We start from the raw sequence: 17,436 nt of genomic DNA, 5'->3' as shown, positions 1-17,436 counted from the left end.
GAAATGATGTCATGTTATACACTATGGGTTCTGAAGTCATTTCATCATTTTATATCACCTACTAATTACTTGCTATTTCAGAGAAACATCAATTTGATCTTGTGCCTTTATAGGGTATCTTTGCTATGAGCTAATGCATCATGGGAGTCAGCGGAAATAATGTTTTCAATGGTTGAACACTGAATATTCATGAAAGCTCTTTTACACTGAAGGGTAGGCACTCAGGCTACTCATGAATATTCAGTGTGCAACTTGAATACATTTATCTTTGAAATGAGTGAATTTACACATACATGGCTAGTATATCACCGATTACAGGAGAGTGGTTTACCAGAGAGAAAGAAAATCTGCCACCTTCTGTGAGTTTATTATTTACTGTGTCTACACTACTTTACCTGGATTGCTTGGGATGGCACTAACATCCTCAACAACAGTCTTGAAATCTATAAAACTAGCACTACGTGAACCTAAGCAATTTTAAAGAGAGAAATTCAAGCAAAGCAGTTCAAGATGTGTGTCTTAGCAGTCAAAAAAATGTTTAGCTGGATGGCAAAAATATGTACAAAGATTTGATATCATGTGAAAAGGAAAGCATTCAAATGCAAAGTAAACTGATAACGCTGGCATCAAATCTATACCACAAGGGGGCGCTGTTTACAAGAATTTGCTAGGACATACTAACAGAGGGTGTTTTCACATGAGACACGACCATGCCATACTACCAAAAGCTGTTGTGTATGGTGTTTCAATAGTTTAAAAATATAATTTTTGATAATTTTATGATTTGTTCTATCAAAGCAAAACAAATTTTGAGACAGTACCTGGATTGGGTGGTGGTACAGCATGAAGATCTGCAACACTGGCTGTAGTAGCAAAATCAACCTCCATGATAGAATTGCCTGCACCAGTAAGACTGGCCATAGCAGTACTTTCTGCCCATCTACCATTACCTATACCCATCTCTTCCTCCTCAGTCAGTTTATATCTATCAGGATCTTTCTTATCTAAGTACAGTGGCTCATATGTATCATCCGTCAAATCTTCCATCAAATGACCGACATCTTCCAATGTAAATTTAGTACGAAAACTCTGTCAAAAACGACAATGGTTGAAATTATTAAATCATGCACATTTTATATGAAACTGTCCAACAATGTGATCAAATTATCATCCTAGCACAGACCTGTAATGGTACAACCTCTTGTACTTTCTCAATTCCCTTCAGAGTATACAAACCATGCTGCCATACAGTGCAACCCTTCACATAAAAATCAGTCCTCCAAGGTCCCCATTTATACAGCTGGGCTGATGGGCATAACAGTGGCTCAAACAATGCTGGAGAACTTAAAAGCCAATCAGAAAAAATGGCAGGTGTTTTGATCAAACTGTTAGTATGAAGATTACAAGTCAACCACACTCACAATTTGATGATAATTAATTCTGCCATACCTACAGGTACAAATCTTATACAGGTGCTAACTATATTATTGGTAATAAATTTGCATAGCACATAAATGAACCCTGTTCATTTTGATAAATCTGAACGTGTTAAATTTACCCAATGACTACTTTGAACCAATCAGAACTGAGGATCTGTTCTCTTGACCAATGAGAATTGATATGTAAATCAGCTATTCTTACCGATTTCTTGTCTTCACTTCTAATCTTATGTAGCAAATCATATAGTAGAGTATTTGGGCGAATCTGAAAAAAAAAGCAAAATCAAAAAAAATTATTGAATTCTAGAGCTCCTCGCATTAAAAATAAAATTCTTTCTCTGAAGCATAATCAACAGAAATACATGTACAGATGATTACGACATTTCAAAAACTTTAGCTCTTCATCTCTTTTTCACAGTTTATAATTTTTGCACATGGACTGGTTACTTAGAAATGCAATAAAAACACACAGGCACAGACACACACACACACACACACACACACACACACACACACACACACACACAATACTGTTATCATTCTGACCTCATTGTACAATCTTGTGAGTCTTTTCACTGTCAGGAATTCCCACAGACTTTCTCCAGTTTCCAAAAATAGACGGACAAAGTCAACTTGATTATTAGTCAGTGCTATGTGTAGGGCTTCATCTAAGTCTCCTTGCTGTAACAAATCATAATAAGCACGGTCAAAATGAAATTATGTGCTTTAGACATTAAAAAGGGTGTGTAGTATCAGTATAGTTGTAGCTGTTTACAAGTCTGTATGTTTCACTGTATACATGTGTGTATGCAGGAGTAGAATTGTCTGTGTGTGTGTGTGTGTGTGTGTGTGTGTGTGTGTGTGTGTGTGTGTGTGTGCATGTGTGTGCATGTAGGTATGCATGCATGCATGCATGAATGTATGTATGTATGTATGTATGTATGTATGTATGTATGTATGTATGTATGTATGTATGTATGTATGTATGTATGTATGTATGTATGTATGTATGTATGTATGTATGTATGTATGTATGTATGTATGTATGTATGTATGTATGTATGTATGTATGTAAGGATGTAAGGATGTATGTATGTATGTATGTATGTATGTATGTATGTAGGTGGGGGGGGTAGATAGGGTGAGGAGGGAGGTATGAATGTGTGTATGTATCTGTGTGAATGCATACATGTGTATATGTCTGTGTGCATGTACATATATATGTACGTATGCTACCAATACTTCCAATGATTAATTTCTCACCTTCCATTTCCTGTCATCAGTGAAGATTTCACTTTTAGCAATATCAATTCTATTCCATGCCAATGCTAACTTCAACTGGTCTTGTACTCTACCCTTGTTGGCTGTGGACCAATGACACAATATGTTTTAAATTATCAATCAATCAAGTATAGTGGTTTGGGAACCCCAGGGGACATGGGAACCCCTGGAACAGAGGGGGACATGGGAACCCCTGGAACAGAAGGGGACATGAGAACCCCTGGAAGAGAGGGGGAAATGGGAACCCCTGGAACAGAGGGGGACATGGGAACCCCTGGAACAGAGGGTGACATGGGAACCCCTGGAACAGAGGGGGACATGGGAACCCCAGGAACAGAGGGTGACATGGGAACCCCTGGAACAGAGGGTGACATGGGAACCCCTGGAACAGAGGGCGACATGGGAACCCCTGGAACAGAGGGGGACATGGGAACCCCAGGAACAGAGGGTGACATTGGAACCCCTGGAACAGAGGGTGACATGGGAACCCCTGGAACAGAGGGTGACATGGGAACCCCTGGAACAGAGGGCGACATGGGAACCCCTGGAACAGAGGGCGACATGGAACAGAGGGTGAAATGGGAACCCTTGGAACAGAGTGGTGTACTTCCGACAGATAAAGCTAGTATAGGTTACCACCACTTGTCATATATAATTTTGGTGGGAACCTGCCAAAATACAACTTGTAACTTTGATCATCAGCCCAGTATGTGCTGTTTCTCAATGTAATCGATCTGTAAACAATGTTAGCAGTGCAAAGTAACTAAATAGTCAAATACATGTACTAGAGTAAACATAGACACCATGATGCATTGTCTAGATCTTATTGGGCGATGCTGTTTGAAAGTTTTTGACTCTGTGAGTAGAAATTTTCATTACGAATGATGATAGTTATTGGCAATATTCACTGATAATAATAATAATAATAATAATAATAATAATGTTGGTTTCTTATATAGCGCTTTCCCACTCCGTGCTCAAAGCGCTTTACAATTATTACCCCTGGCTCGGATCAGAATGGCACAACGGCCCTTTAGTCTTCCTCAACTCCCAGGGGAGCATACAATCCATTACAGCCATTTAAGCGCATAGGATTAAAGCCTTCACATAGCAACCTACATCCTACCAGGTCCCCAATTATACAGCTGGGTTGACTGAGGCACAGTCGCGGTTCAAATCTTGCTCAAGGACTTTAGCCACTCAGAAACAAACAGCAGGCAGTGACGGGGCTCGAACCTGCAACCTGTAGATTCCAAGCCGGTCACGCTAGCCATTCATCCATCATGACATAATCTAAAATTTGTTACCTTTCAGTAAAGCCTGTAATATAGCCAAGTCAATGTCCTTAGCTGACCCTTTAGCATCAAGTTCAAACACAGTGATCAGATCTTTTCTTCTCAGACAATCCTTGACCCAGCCAACCATTGTGTCCAGATTTCTGGTACCAAATTCCTTCTCCATTTCTGATGTTAACTTAGCTTCAAACGTAGCATTGATAACAGCTCTTTTCCTGAATTTCACATCAATAAAGATTTATTATATTAATGTAATAACAATGTACAAATAGTGCATGTTTTAGACAAAAGATGCAAGAATGGATGTGTTTTTCCTCAAATGTCATGGCAACGATAATATTTTAGGAACTACTTAATAACATATAATAGTTTATCTATGTTGTTTGTAAGAAATCAACGTGTACAATCAATTATACCATGCACAAGCCAAATGATAGTCTTTGAAAAGAAAATATGGATTATATACCCTGGTTGTTCTATGTCATGACAACCTGTGTCTACATCACTGCTTCTGGAGCGCTCGAAATATGAGTCAAAACATTCCAAATCACTATTATTTCCAAAATGTTTTTCATAAATTATGCTTTTGGAGGTATAATTATATTATTCTCCAATATTTTTCTTCATTGAATTGGAAAATACTTGTGAGTTAAGCAGTTTTTTCACTGCTTGTCTAGTGACTGATAGTGACATGGCCCCTTAGGTCACTCATATTTTCCTTTGCTGAACAAAAAAAAATACTGACGAATAATATCTAATTATATGGTACCAAGCTAATCATGAATGAACAAATACATTCATCAGCTTGGTAGATCAAATCAAATACAAACTTTTAGGTTATAACACAACTCAGTAAAGACAGGGTTTCAATCTATCCTAGTCAATGATCCTCATAAGACTGAAAAATTCCAAAGTTAAAGCTGACCACTAGAGGGCAGTACAATCAGCCTATGAGGTAGTTCATTATCCCATTTCTCTGTTGATCTTAGGATTGTAGCATCTGATGTTGATAACCATCCAGATCTTTCTAAGAAAGTCATGTGGAACTGTGTCAATGATAGTATACCAACAGTCTACATAATATTATGATTGTAACTACAGGGGGGATTACTGTCATCACCTTGGGAGACCTCAGGGTCTAAAAAAGAGACTCTTGTACTTACTGTATAATGATTTTTCCTTGTCTGTCTTTGATAGGTATGTCTTTCTCTGGTACATTCAGTACAGCCCAGGCAAGTAAGTCTGCAGCTCTACCTGACCCAGCTACAACCACACTGGGAGTACCATTAGTTATAGCTGACCATACAGTCTGTATTGTACCAGGTCCACCTTCTAAGACGACACACACTACTGGCACAGTCATGATGTCACTTCTATCTGTATATACAAGTATATCAAAGATGCTGGTTAAGTAGCGTTTCAAGATTTACAAATTAAGACTCTGAGAGCATGTGACTCTGTAAAACCACAGACATTGGAGAAAGACGTCTATGGTAAAACAAGTATATCAAAGACATTGCGTAAATTATCTGAAATTACAAAGTATGTGACACGGAGTATTAGGTGTCACATGTACTAGCTGTGTTAAAATACCCATGTGTAGAGAGGGCTTAGACACATTGCTGTAGTATTCTGATACTATCCTTAACATTTATCCTGAGTTTATACCTCAGGGATATTTCAGTAACATATAGGTCTTGTCAAATTAGAGAATATTACATACAATACACTTTACAAGTCAAGTTTAAGACGGCAAAAGGAAATGTCATAATTTGATAATTCAAATGTATAGTTACAGTACTACAACAGTTACTAACTTAAGTTACTTATAGTACAAATACAGCATAGTATCACATGTAAAGCAACCAAAGAATGAACTTAGGCATTTTCCCACCACACTGAGTTGAGCTGACTTAGCGCCCTCACACACAAAAGGGCCAAATGCTTTTGTTTTCACAAGCTTTCCCTACTGATTGGTTAGGTTTGCATAATCACAACTTGTACATGTTGTGATCATTAAGTAAAGAAGCAAGATAAAGAATAGCATGGGTGAATTGCACTAAGAAAGGTACAACAAACCTTACATTTAAAACTATAAAGTGTAAAACTTACCAAGAATGGTAAAACAAGAGAAGGTTAGTACAGACTTTGGATGTTAATAGAAGAAACTTTAGTTTAAGGCTAGAGAGAATTACAAAATAAGAGAGAAATAATATATTAATTTTACACAATAAAGGGTAATAGCAAATACCAGGACAAAGTAAAGAAGGTGTATTTAGACATATAGGCAATTATTGGTAGGTTGGCAAACTTCAAAAAACAAATTGGGGACATATTTGTGCAAGGACAGTTTCAACAAAGTAACCATCTAGCACCTTTGCATTGGACAATTGTTTTGAATTATGGTGCATCAATGATATTCAGCAAGACTAAATAATTGATTCACAGAATGATTGATTGATTGACAGATTTACTAATTAAGTGGTTGACTGATTCACTGAGAGATTGTCCGATTGATTGATTGATTGATTGCTCACTGCTACAATATCATGCAGGACACACACACATTTACAAACAAGTTTAGCAGAAATTTAAATATAATTTGCATCTTATGAATATCTAAGTGCATATTTATATACTTTTTTTCTATAACTAATGCATACTTTGCACAAATAATGCATTTACTATTATCACAGTCTTTCTTTACGCGAGAACATTTCCTGAAATTGAAATCAGGAAATCAAAATTTGGCAAGTTTATATTGTAAGAATTAGAATTATACAAAAATATTTGGTATTATAGAAGAACTTACTTCTGTCTAATCTCATTTCAGATATTGCCTTTTCAATTTTACCACGTAGTTTGATTTCAGTACCAAATCTCTTGTTTGTACCATTGTCTACTAGAATGAAGTGGGTGTGGTTGGGATCCAGGGATGCGGCCATTCCTTCTGGCTCTTCCACTCGATAAAACGCTGGATATTTACCCTGGAAGTAACAAATACAAACAAATTCAACATTACAAGGACAGGATATATTTAGTAGTTTCTCATAAAGGGGAACACAGGCAATGGTGATTTGATCCTAGCTAATTTCTTATGCTTTGAGAACACACAAAAGTAGTTTTCACCAATTCCGCATTGTGCGACCTCCATAAAATAGTTCTGCAATTTGGCAAAGCTGGCTAAGAAAAGACCTGCGTGAGTATAACCTTCCATTCTCTACTGAGTGCTCATATAGTCCATTTTCCCGTTCCAAAGTGCATTGCGCGAGAGGATGTCGCTTTTGTTGTTACATTTAGTCTTGTTTTGTCCTTATTATATTTGAAATAACATTTTCACCAGGAAATGATGCAAAAACATGTTGACCTCTTCAATTATAATAATAAATAATAATAATAATGTTGGGTTCTTATATAGCGCTTTCCCACTCTGTGCTCAAAGCGCTTTACAATTATTACCCCTGGCTCGGATCAGAACGGCACAACGGCCCTTTTTAGTCTTCCTCAACTCCCCGGGGAGCATACAATCCATTGCAGCCATTTAAGCACATAGGATTAAAGCATTCACATTACAACCTACATCCTACCAGGTCCCCAATTATACAGCTGGGTTGATTGAGGCACAGTCGTGGTTCAAATCTTGCCCAAGGACTTTAGCCACTCAGAAACAAACAGCAGGCAGCGACGAGGCTCGAACCTGCAACCTGTAGATTCCAAGCTGGTCACGCTAACCATTCACCCATCATGACTCCACAATTATGAGAGTATTTTATAGAACATGGACTAAAAAGCATCACTGACACATAGTGATTTTAGGGATGAACCCAGGATACAGTCAGGTGATAACCATCCCCCTGATTAGCACTATATAAACCCCTCAGTGTGTACACAATACATGGCATTGCATGGAAAGATGCACAATGCATCTTGGAACCGGCAACAGGTCTATTGAAAATAACTTACCATAACACTAATCAATTCTTCTCTATTATGGGTTACTCCCCAGGGTGCTATACCAATATTAACGATACTTTTATTACCAAATGATCCACTGCCTAGAGTGTAATCACGTACAGCTTCCCCTACATGTTTCATGACACCGGCATGAGTACCACCTGTTATGATCCAGGCATCTGAAAATCAAACATTTCAGTCATTGTTACACTGACCTCAGCATGAACCATACCACTGACAGAAACCATACCAATGATTCTAGCATCAATAGATAGTTTCCCCATGTGCATCAAAGAACTTATTTTAACACCATAGACATCAAAGCTAAGATCTCTTACACCGTTCATGAAATAAGCCACATTTCGGTTATCAGTGAGATAAAATATTTCATGGTTTGGCCACAGGGAGTGCTGTTCACAAGCTATATGGAGGCTGGCAATGAGGGCCAGAATAGTTCAGTGGTGTAGTGTGACAACAACAGACATGAATTTACCACTCATTTCTATGTTGTTTTCACTGCAATGGTCTTTTTAAGGATACATAAATTTCTTTTACACAGTTTGTTCATGGTTTTATGCATTGCATGCATTCAATGGCTATGACCAAATTTTAGCCTTCACTTTGCCAAATCTAGGGCACCTTCTTGCAATCCTTACATGTGACATGATCAGAACTTAGAATCACAGATTGAAGTAAAACCAAGAAACGTTAAACATAAAGAATCTTACTTGTACTGAGTGCCACTTTAGTTAGACCTTTACGAAACACTCCTTTCAACCTGCTTGTCATATTAAAGTCTTTAGCACCACCTGTGACTGAAATCAATAAGTTAGGGGTCCCCAGATGCCACTGTTCCTTAAGTAACTGTAAAATTTTCCTGGTTGGTGTTTCATGATCAAGTCTGATGAACTGGAAGAAAAATGGAAGATGGAATTATTTGCAGATAAGTTTATCAAACATAAATTCTGATATATTTTCTATTTTGATTAGGGATAGCAAACTGCAACATACAGTTTGCATATGGTAGTTGGTTTGCAAACTTTCGGTAAATTTGTAAAACTTAGTTTCGTTGAAAAAGTGAAGGTCATTGACTCTGACTGGGTACATAATTCAAAATGAAAATTTCTAATCACAGATTATGCAAGTGAAAGTTTTAATTTATGATTACATTCGCTATCTTTGCACTTGAACCAAAATATTCATGTCTTTGTATTTTAGGAGACAAAATTCAAACTTTCTTCAGCTGGTTTTCAACATGTAACTTACTTTAGCTGGTTTTGTACTTGAGCCCACAAATTCAATATCACCGTATGCATTGGTATTTGTGGTCTGTGTGTGTGTTGATTCTTTCCATGGAGTGGACGGGTCTGGATTATGTAGATACCTATCATCATGAAGGGAACTAGTTTTACCACACTGACACATTGGTTCTGCTGACCTGTCATTCAAATTAATGATACAAAAGTTAGTGGTGTCACATATGCATACATGATGTGAAGCACTTGGAAGGGTACCATTGATTGGCCAAATGTGGACCATTTGAAGGGTACAATTGATTGGGCAAATATGGACCACTGGAAGGATTTCACTCATTGGAAAGTATAAGGACAGTAAAAGCGTATTTTGATATGCATCCCACTTCCTTTAATCATCAATTTATTTATCATGTAATCTGTCCATTTTCTATAGTTTAGTAACTATACATGTGGTCATTTCCTTCGACCTCTTTCTCCCCAGCATATAGTCAAATGGCTTTCTTTAGCACGACATTCGGTTTTTACCATCAACAGCAGTAGTTTAATGCTATAGGAGCATTTACATAAACATAGTGACGTTATAAGTCTCACATACACTGGAGGTTGAATTTGTAGTAAAGTGAATGAAGTAACCAATTACAACTGCCTGTCAGTGTGATGGATTACTACTGAAATAAATTAAATGGAATTCATAATTCAACTTTATTTCTTTGTCAGCTGTACTGTTTAGCCATCCCACTCCCAATGAAAACATGAGAAATGATTTAGATGCTTACTTCATATCTTTGACTTCTGTAAAACGAATACATTCCCTCATACGGAAATTGGTATGGAGCCATGATGGACTTGACTGCAAGGAAAAGAAGATGAACACACATATTATTATGACTGCCAGTTAATAAATAGTACTTCAACTGTGACTGATGACACTCAAACTACAATCCTTGCAGCAGTTATGTAGAGACCCATGTGATCAGAAAGTTGTTTTATCAGTTGTTGAAAACTAAAACTGGCTTTGTAGGTGCCGAAAAGACTTCTCCTTATCACACTACCCAACTGACATACATGAATACAAATATTCTACCAGTTTGTTTATGTCTGTAAAAGTCAGTCATAAAATGTATACCATACAGCTAACTTTCACAGACATAAACAACTGATGACATGAACCTACATCAGAGGCACACTCTGTTCTTTTTTTGTATCAATGTACATCAGTTTTCTAGTGTGACAAGGAGAAGACTTTTTGGCACCTTCAAAGCTCGTTTCAATTGCCTACCCCTGATTAAATGAAGTTCTGAGCAGAGGCAGCTCTAGACTACTGCTGCAAGGGTTGTAAAACTTGAGATACATGAAGTTCTGATTTCAGTGTTGACCAGCATTCAGAAATAAATATAACAATTAGTTTCATTGTTCATGTAAATTACTTGATAACAACCCATGATTGACATCTTCTAATATCAATAACTGACCAGCACACTATGAGACTAGGGAGAACCCTGCATGCATGACTTAGAAGTGTTAGAAAGTAGAAACACATATTAACTTTTACAGCTTAGAAGGTTAGTGTTTTGCTTAGGTTGGGAACCCTGGTATCAGAGAGGGGAAATCTGGTTAAACTTGCATTGTTTTCAAGATCATGTTCAATAATTTGTGCATTCACCTTGGTAAAAACTTGTAAAATTCAGACCGTTTTTTTTTACAAACTAACTGTCCTCATCAAAAACTCTCAAGGTATACTATTCTGACGATGAATATTAACAATTATTATGAAAGCTAAACTAAGAAACCGTGTTCAAGTGGATTTCTTTTTGTTTCTGATCCAATGATTTCACGTTAATGTTTATGAATAATATAATAATACACAAAACCTTTGTCGCTACAGAAAAGTAGAATAAACAAATTTCTCAAAAATATTCATCCTTCCAATTCAGTGAAATGGCTGTACAAATGAACTTGTTACAATTACACTGTTACTGGTAGAAAGCTAATTGAAGTGTACTAAGGGAAACTAATGAAAAATATTTTCCTTATCAGATCATCAAATACATAGAATTTGAAACAAGAGTTTTTCAAAGATTGAGATTTTGTGAGGTAATCATACTACTGAACTCGAGAGGAGATTTTGGGTAAGATGTCTTGGATTATGAAGGGGATCAGAACACCACTGCAGGAAATAAACTTTTAAAGCATTTTCATAAACTTTGGGTTCGGAGTCTTTTCGTGATTTTACATCACTTACGTACACTTGTCAAGAAAAAAATGTTGAAACTTCTTCATTCATTGTTCTGCTATGTCATGTGCATGCATGTTGATTCCAATAAGACAATGCATGTCCATGGCAAGAACCAACATTGAACAATGACTGGAGAGCAAGTTTCAATTCTGTGTTTCTCGGCAATCAGGAGTAATGTATGTGATGTAAAAATCATGACATGACACTCTAAACCCAAAGTTTATGAACATGCCCTTATTTTCCTGTACTGGTGTTCCAAATTTTTCATAAATTGAGTGTTAGTTTTTATCCACGAATACACAACACCATAAACAAAGCTCGTGCATTACAATGACCAACTACCAACTAGACCAGTTTCTGTTAACTTTTGGTTTAATTAGACGAGGATCAAAATCATTCATGTTCAATCTATGTTGGGTTGGGAAATATAGGACATTTGAAGTGACGATGTAATTCAGAAGAAAGAAATTTGCCTCTTATAAAATACTAATCACAGTATTTTTGATGAGGTTTGAGAAGACCTGTGATAAAGGAGTTGCAAAGGTAAACTCACATATTTTCCATTATGCTGCAGTGTGATTTTGATGACAAACATGGTAAAATGCCTACCAGGGACATTTCACTCAACATGTGTTGTTTTTTTTCTTTCTGCCAAGGTACCAGGGGAAGGGAAGGCTATGAGAAGTCTAGTAACAGAGAGGAGGGGGGGGGGGGGAGACTTTGGTAAAACTTTGCATAGTTACATCATAGTTTTTACAAAAACCTGAGTTAGTACAACAGATTTGATCGACTTTCATCAAAAGCAATCAATTATCAAGTTAACAGAAACTGGTGCATGTAGGTGCATATCATACCATGCAAGTAGAAACTGAATTCAAAGAAAGTTTTTCTTGGGAGAGAAATTCAACACATAAATAATATTGGTGGTAAGTACAAACCTCTTGCTGTTTGGTGGGCAAAATTAGATGAAAAGCAAAAACAAAACAAAAACACATAAAAAAAAAATATTAAGCATTTGAGATGTTGTGAAAAATGATAGCATGTGATATTACTGAACAAGCTTCAATGATAGGGTATGGATGATTTCAATTCAGGCGCAATGTGCATAATAACTCCAGCAACTTAAAACAAATCAAACTTTGCTAAAAGTACATGATTTCTGTATGTCCCATCCTTGTTATAATTTAGAGCATAAGTAGTAGTTTACTGTATGTACCCCTTATATCATAAATTACAATACTAATTCATGTATATATATATATATATATATATATATATATATATATATATATATATATATATATATATATATATATATATATATATATATATATATATATATATATATATATATATATATATATATATATATATATATATATATATATATATATATATATATATATATATATATATATATATATATATATTATGGCATTTAACTATAGGTTTTTCATCAGTTATACTATAGTTACTCATACTACCTGTTTCAAACACACAGAAACCAATTATAAGAAATGAAATTGCACATTCTATGATTAAAGATAGCTAGATTGCAATTTCTTGCTTCATTTTGTCTATTAGATGTACTGCAACTGGACAAAGACATACAGGTACCAAAATTTTGATGTTTGGATTGATGTCTGCGTAGTAGCATATTAGTTCATTTCATTTCAATTTCGACAACAGATGTAGCAAGAAACTATATTCACTCAATCTTGCTATCTTAAAGTGTAGCATGTCTAGTTTCACATTGGTTTCTGTGTGGTTGTATCAAACAGAGCCAGTCAACACTAACATGAAACAGGCAATATATAACTCTCTACACTGTGACTGATCCTCAAAGATTGACTTTTCTCTGTCACCATAAACACTTTTTAGAGTTTATACCTGGATTTCATTTTCACATACATGATCTTATTCAATTCTCTCGACTATATCTTGACAGAAAAATTAAGAGATTTGTAACAGTAACGAAAAATTGAAAATGACAGATGCCATAACATATGGGAGATATAGGAAAGGATGGTACAACATGACAAGTACTTGGAGCAAAGATTATAGATTCAATATTGATACTGCACTACTAATACTATTGGTGGTTGATTCTTGTAATTTATGCCAGGAATTCACCTTGGTTGGGTAAATTATGTATACCTATAAAATGTAGAAATAGTCTAACTTTAATTAACTGTATTATATATTGTGACCAAAGAGACGCTACAGTACAGTGTACAGTAAATACTGCAGTAGAATGTCACCACACAAATCATGTCTCTGAAGTTGCTACTATATTTTGGCCAAGTCATCAAAGACACTATACTGTAAGTGTAAGATATGTCATGTCACTCCACCTTCCCTGGCCTGCTCCTACATGAAAGGGGTTGACCGATGTGTGAGGATTTTTTGGTCCACTGTATCGAAAGTATACCAAACAAAAACATGAAATGAAACTTAAAAAAACATGAATCGTTCTTATAACCTTCATACGGCAAAATATAAAACATTTGGCAATTTTTTTCAAGGATATCCAAGAACATTAAAATGTATCTATAACGTCAAGTGTTATTTATTATCGTTGTCTTACCTCATCTAGTCGGATATTTATTGAACTTCCAGACCCAGATGTACGACGTCTTCTTGTTCCAAGAGGAGCTACTTTCTTCATTTTGATGAGATCTCCATTTAGTGTGTCCGCCATATTGATCTGATAATCTTCGTCACGGTGTCTCACACAACAACCTACAAAAATTCACATTGTGATTATTCAGGAAAAAACAAATTTTTAACTTCTGACCTCACCTTTTCTTATCATCATAAATGATACAAAATAAGAACTTAGGAAGATCTTACACGGCATGATTGTGTTGACTTTTTCCCCAGATTTTTTAAGAATAATAGTCTGATGTGGCACACCCAGAGATACTTGTGTGTATCAATTCCTTACTTATACCTACAGGGATGGTACCATCTGTTTAATATTTATATGGCCAAATAAAAAATTTTTTGTGTGTTTCCAATATCCCAACCAACTCTGGTTTCAGGTGCCAACCCACATATTTTATTTACATTCAAGAAGGTCAAATGGTGAGAATTTACTTCTATTTCAGTGTAAATATTCTTGGCAAACTATCTTTGGCTAAATGTTTTAGAAACCCCATTCCAAAACAGAGACTTTTCAAACCGTAAGTTAAATTTTTACAGTACTGTCTGTTCGTCTACTTCATATAGATGTATTGTCTTCACTTATTTCTTTCATATATCACCAAACTATCATAGGTAAGGATGTACTGTCTGAGCAATTTCTCAACAACAAAAAGCTGGGGGGGGGGGGGGGAATGAAATGCAATTCTAACTACCTACACTATTTACTGAAGTCATGTTTCAGAAACAAACATTTGAAATTTTTTTTTTGCCTTTGTAATTTGTTCAGGATAAGTCTTCGTACAATAAGACTAGTACAGTGCAAAAACGACTGAGAAGGGGCTCAAACCTGCAACTTTCTTTTTAAGGGCAGGGGGAGGGGAGAAAAGAAAATAACTCTGCTAGAGTGGAGTATACAGTACGGTGTACATGAAAATAATTTCTAAAATGGCATGTATAACTAACTCTAAATGTTCCATTTATATTACGTCAGGAGAACAAGTAAAACCGCAGACACATATTGTAAACCATGTAAGTGAACACAGTCCGTCTTAGTCCTGCTTACAGACAGCTTAAGTTGGAACTCATTAGTGTCTCATTCACACAAGTCAAGTCCAGACTGATTGGTCTGCAGGCAAGACTGTGTGTGGACACACGTATCGATCGATCAATCTAGTACATTTTTTAGAAAGGAGTTTTATGACATTCACGCCTGTCTTTATGTACCGTCTATGTCTTGAACCATACATTTTCTCATTAAAAGTGACTAAAGTAGGTGACTGGGTTTATAAAATCTTGAGTGTACCCGTGTAGTAGCGTGTACGCTCTTCTCCACGAGTAGCAGAGTCTCTCTCTATTGTCTATGCGAGTAGTAACGTTAAGTCCTTTCTTATCACATGTTGCTGGTATCTGTAACTTGTAAGACTGTATGTATACAAGAAAGGTCTGGTCACCTTGGCACTGGCGGAAATAATATTTGGTTAACACGTGTAGGAAATCACCGTCCTTGCCCTTGGGACTGTTAACGTAAAAACGATCTGCAATTTCATTCTACACAAATCATCTCTCTTTCCGGCCAATAACGTACGACGTGTCGTGACAACCAGAAATTGCATAGGCTATTAGACAGGTGACAACCACTGCGAATTTTACCCTCGAACGAGCAAGTGACACTGGCCATTCAGCGAGTTCTCCGCTGCTTCCATGTGTACGTCTCACTAATTTGTAAATATGTAGCCCAGAAAGCGCTTTCACTGTAGTTATTTTTTTGTAAATTATACATTCCGTGGTTGTAGTTACATGTTACGTTCGACTGGCTGAAAACGGTAATTAATTGTCGTTGACTCGTTGTTCATGTTAGTAATAACATGGAAGTATACTTCCATGGTAATAATAAACAGTTGTTCCGTACGTACAGAACGTAATTCGACTATATCGCAGCGTCAGGCAAATAAATCGACATAGTATACTTACAGAAATGTGTTCTTCAATAAACTAACTCCAATTAACTAAATCAAACCATTCTCAGTGATTTTCAGTTCCGCATCACTAGCTGTACGCATTCAATCATACAGCTGCTTTCATGAATTCGTAAAGATTGCAAAATGGCGAACCACCCTATTCCATAGTGGTTATATTGTTCTCGTCCAAAGCCTCACGATGTTGTGAATACGGCAGCACAGCATGCTGGGAATCTATATGTAGGTATGAGGTAATATTTGGCCCTGTTGCCTAGATTCTGACGCTCTGACTTGTACACGTACATACGTCATATTTCAGTTGTATGAAGAGGGCGCCGCTCACGTGCCACGAAAATAAAGTGAAAGTGAACGAACGTCGAACGCAAAATACCTGTGACGGCAGGCTTCATATACTCTATGCGTGAATGGTGAATCGTTAATATGTTAACGCGTGAATGGTGAAATTTATATTTTTTTAAATGAGTGAATGCAAAGAGAGAGAGAGAAAGAGAGAGAGAGAGAGAGAGAGAGAGAGAGAGAGAGAGAGAGAGAGAGAGAGAGAGAGAGAGAGAGAGAGAGAGAGAGAGAATTGTACCAATTACATTATTGTCCATCACAACACCATTTCCCTATTGATTAGAATAATAAAATATGTTGACAGATTCCTAAAATATCCATCTCCTACAATAAATCACTTTCAATGAATATGGGTATTCAGAAACTCGTCAGTGGCAATTCTATTAAAATATTTTTCGCAAATGTCAAAAATGCTTTTACAAATCCCCGTACACAGGTGAGATGATGTCTGACTCCCGGGAGATGTCTGACTGTACAAATCAGATTCAGAGAGAGTTATGGGTAAAATATTGCACAGTACCATCCGAAGCTTTTCTTCAAGTTAGAATTATTTAAAACAAGTGTTTTATATACCATATGTGTCTTCTAAAATAATTTCAAAACCCTTCTCAGTACCTGTGATAACTGTGGTCTTCACAACATTATTTTACGTAAATTTCACCAGTGGGATCTGTAAGTAGGGTTTCAAAGATATAGGCACTGCGGAAAATCAAAACACTTCTCTGTACCTAACACATGAACAAAGCGTCATTGATACTGTTTCAACTACCATGTATTTCCTCCGCCAACTTTGACAGATGAAGAGTCTGTGTTACGAAAAACTGTTCTGGATTTGTACATTGTACATGTTGATTTTGAAGTTCTGGTTTTGGTCTTAGTTTTAAACTGTCGGGAGTGTCTCATAAATCTTGCTGAACCATCGATGGTTTTAGCCTACGTATTACCTATTAGCTTGGTATTAGTGACTGTAACTGAACTTGAAGTGTGTCCTGCATGTAGTGAGTATCTGTTACG

General features: G+C 36.4%; 1 protein-coding gene across 1 annotated transcript in view; it reads right to left on the bottom strand.

Moving 5' to 3' along the window:
* LOC144447080 (transient receptor potential cation channel subfamily M member-like 2) overlaps positions 1-16,188 on the bottom strand; it is a 35,330-nt gene extending 19,142 nt beyond the window's left edge. The window contains exons 1-13 of the mRNA XM_078136985.1: positions 16,079-16,188; positions 14,049-14,203; positions 10,002-10,075; positions 9,236-9,407; positions 8,698-8,878; positions 7,979-8,148; positions 6,824-7,002; positions 5,179-5,388; positions 4,028-4,230; positions 2,703-2,803; positions 1,986-2,120; positions 1,642-1,704; positions 822-1,089 (exon numbers count right to left, since the gene is read on the bottom strand). Of these exons, the coding sequence (XP_077993111.1) occupies positions 822-1,089; positions 1,642-1,704; positions 1,986-2,120; positions 2,703-2,803; positions 4,028-4,230; positions 5,179-5,388; positions 6,824-7,002; positions 7,979-8,148; positions 8,698-8,878; positions 9,236-9,407; positions 10,002-10,075; positions 14,049-14,162 (1,870 nt within the window). The 5' untranslated portion in view covers positions 14,163-14,203; positions 16,079-16,188. The remainder of the gene's footprint in view (positions 1-821; positions 1,090-1,641; positions 1,705-1,985; positions 2,121-2,702; positions 2,804-4,027; positions 4,231-5,178; positions 5,389-6,823; positions 7,003-7,978; positions 8,149-8,697; positions 8,879-9,235; positions 9,408-10,001; positions 10,076-14,048; positions 14,204-16,078) is intronic.
* Positions 16,189-17,436: the final 1,248 nt, after the last annotated feature.

The sequence above is a fragment of the Glandiceps talaboti genome, chromosome 16 (genome assembly GCF_964340395.1).
Source record: "Glandiceps talaboti chromosome 16, keGlaTala1.1, whole genome shotgun sequence".
NCBI lineage: Eukaryota > Metazoa > Hemichordata > Enteropneusta > Spengelidae > Glandiceps > Glandiceps talaboti.
Note: the sequence above shows the minus strand (reverse complement) of the source record. Positions and strands in the feature narration are given on the sequence as shown.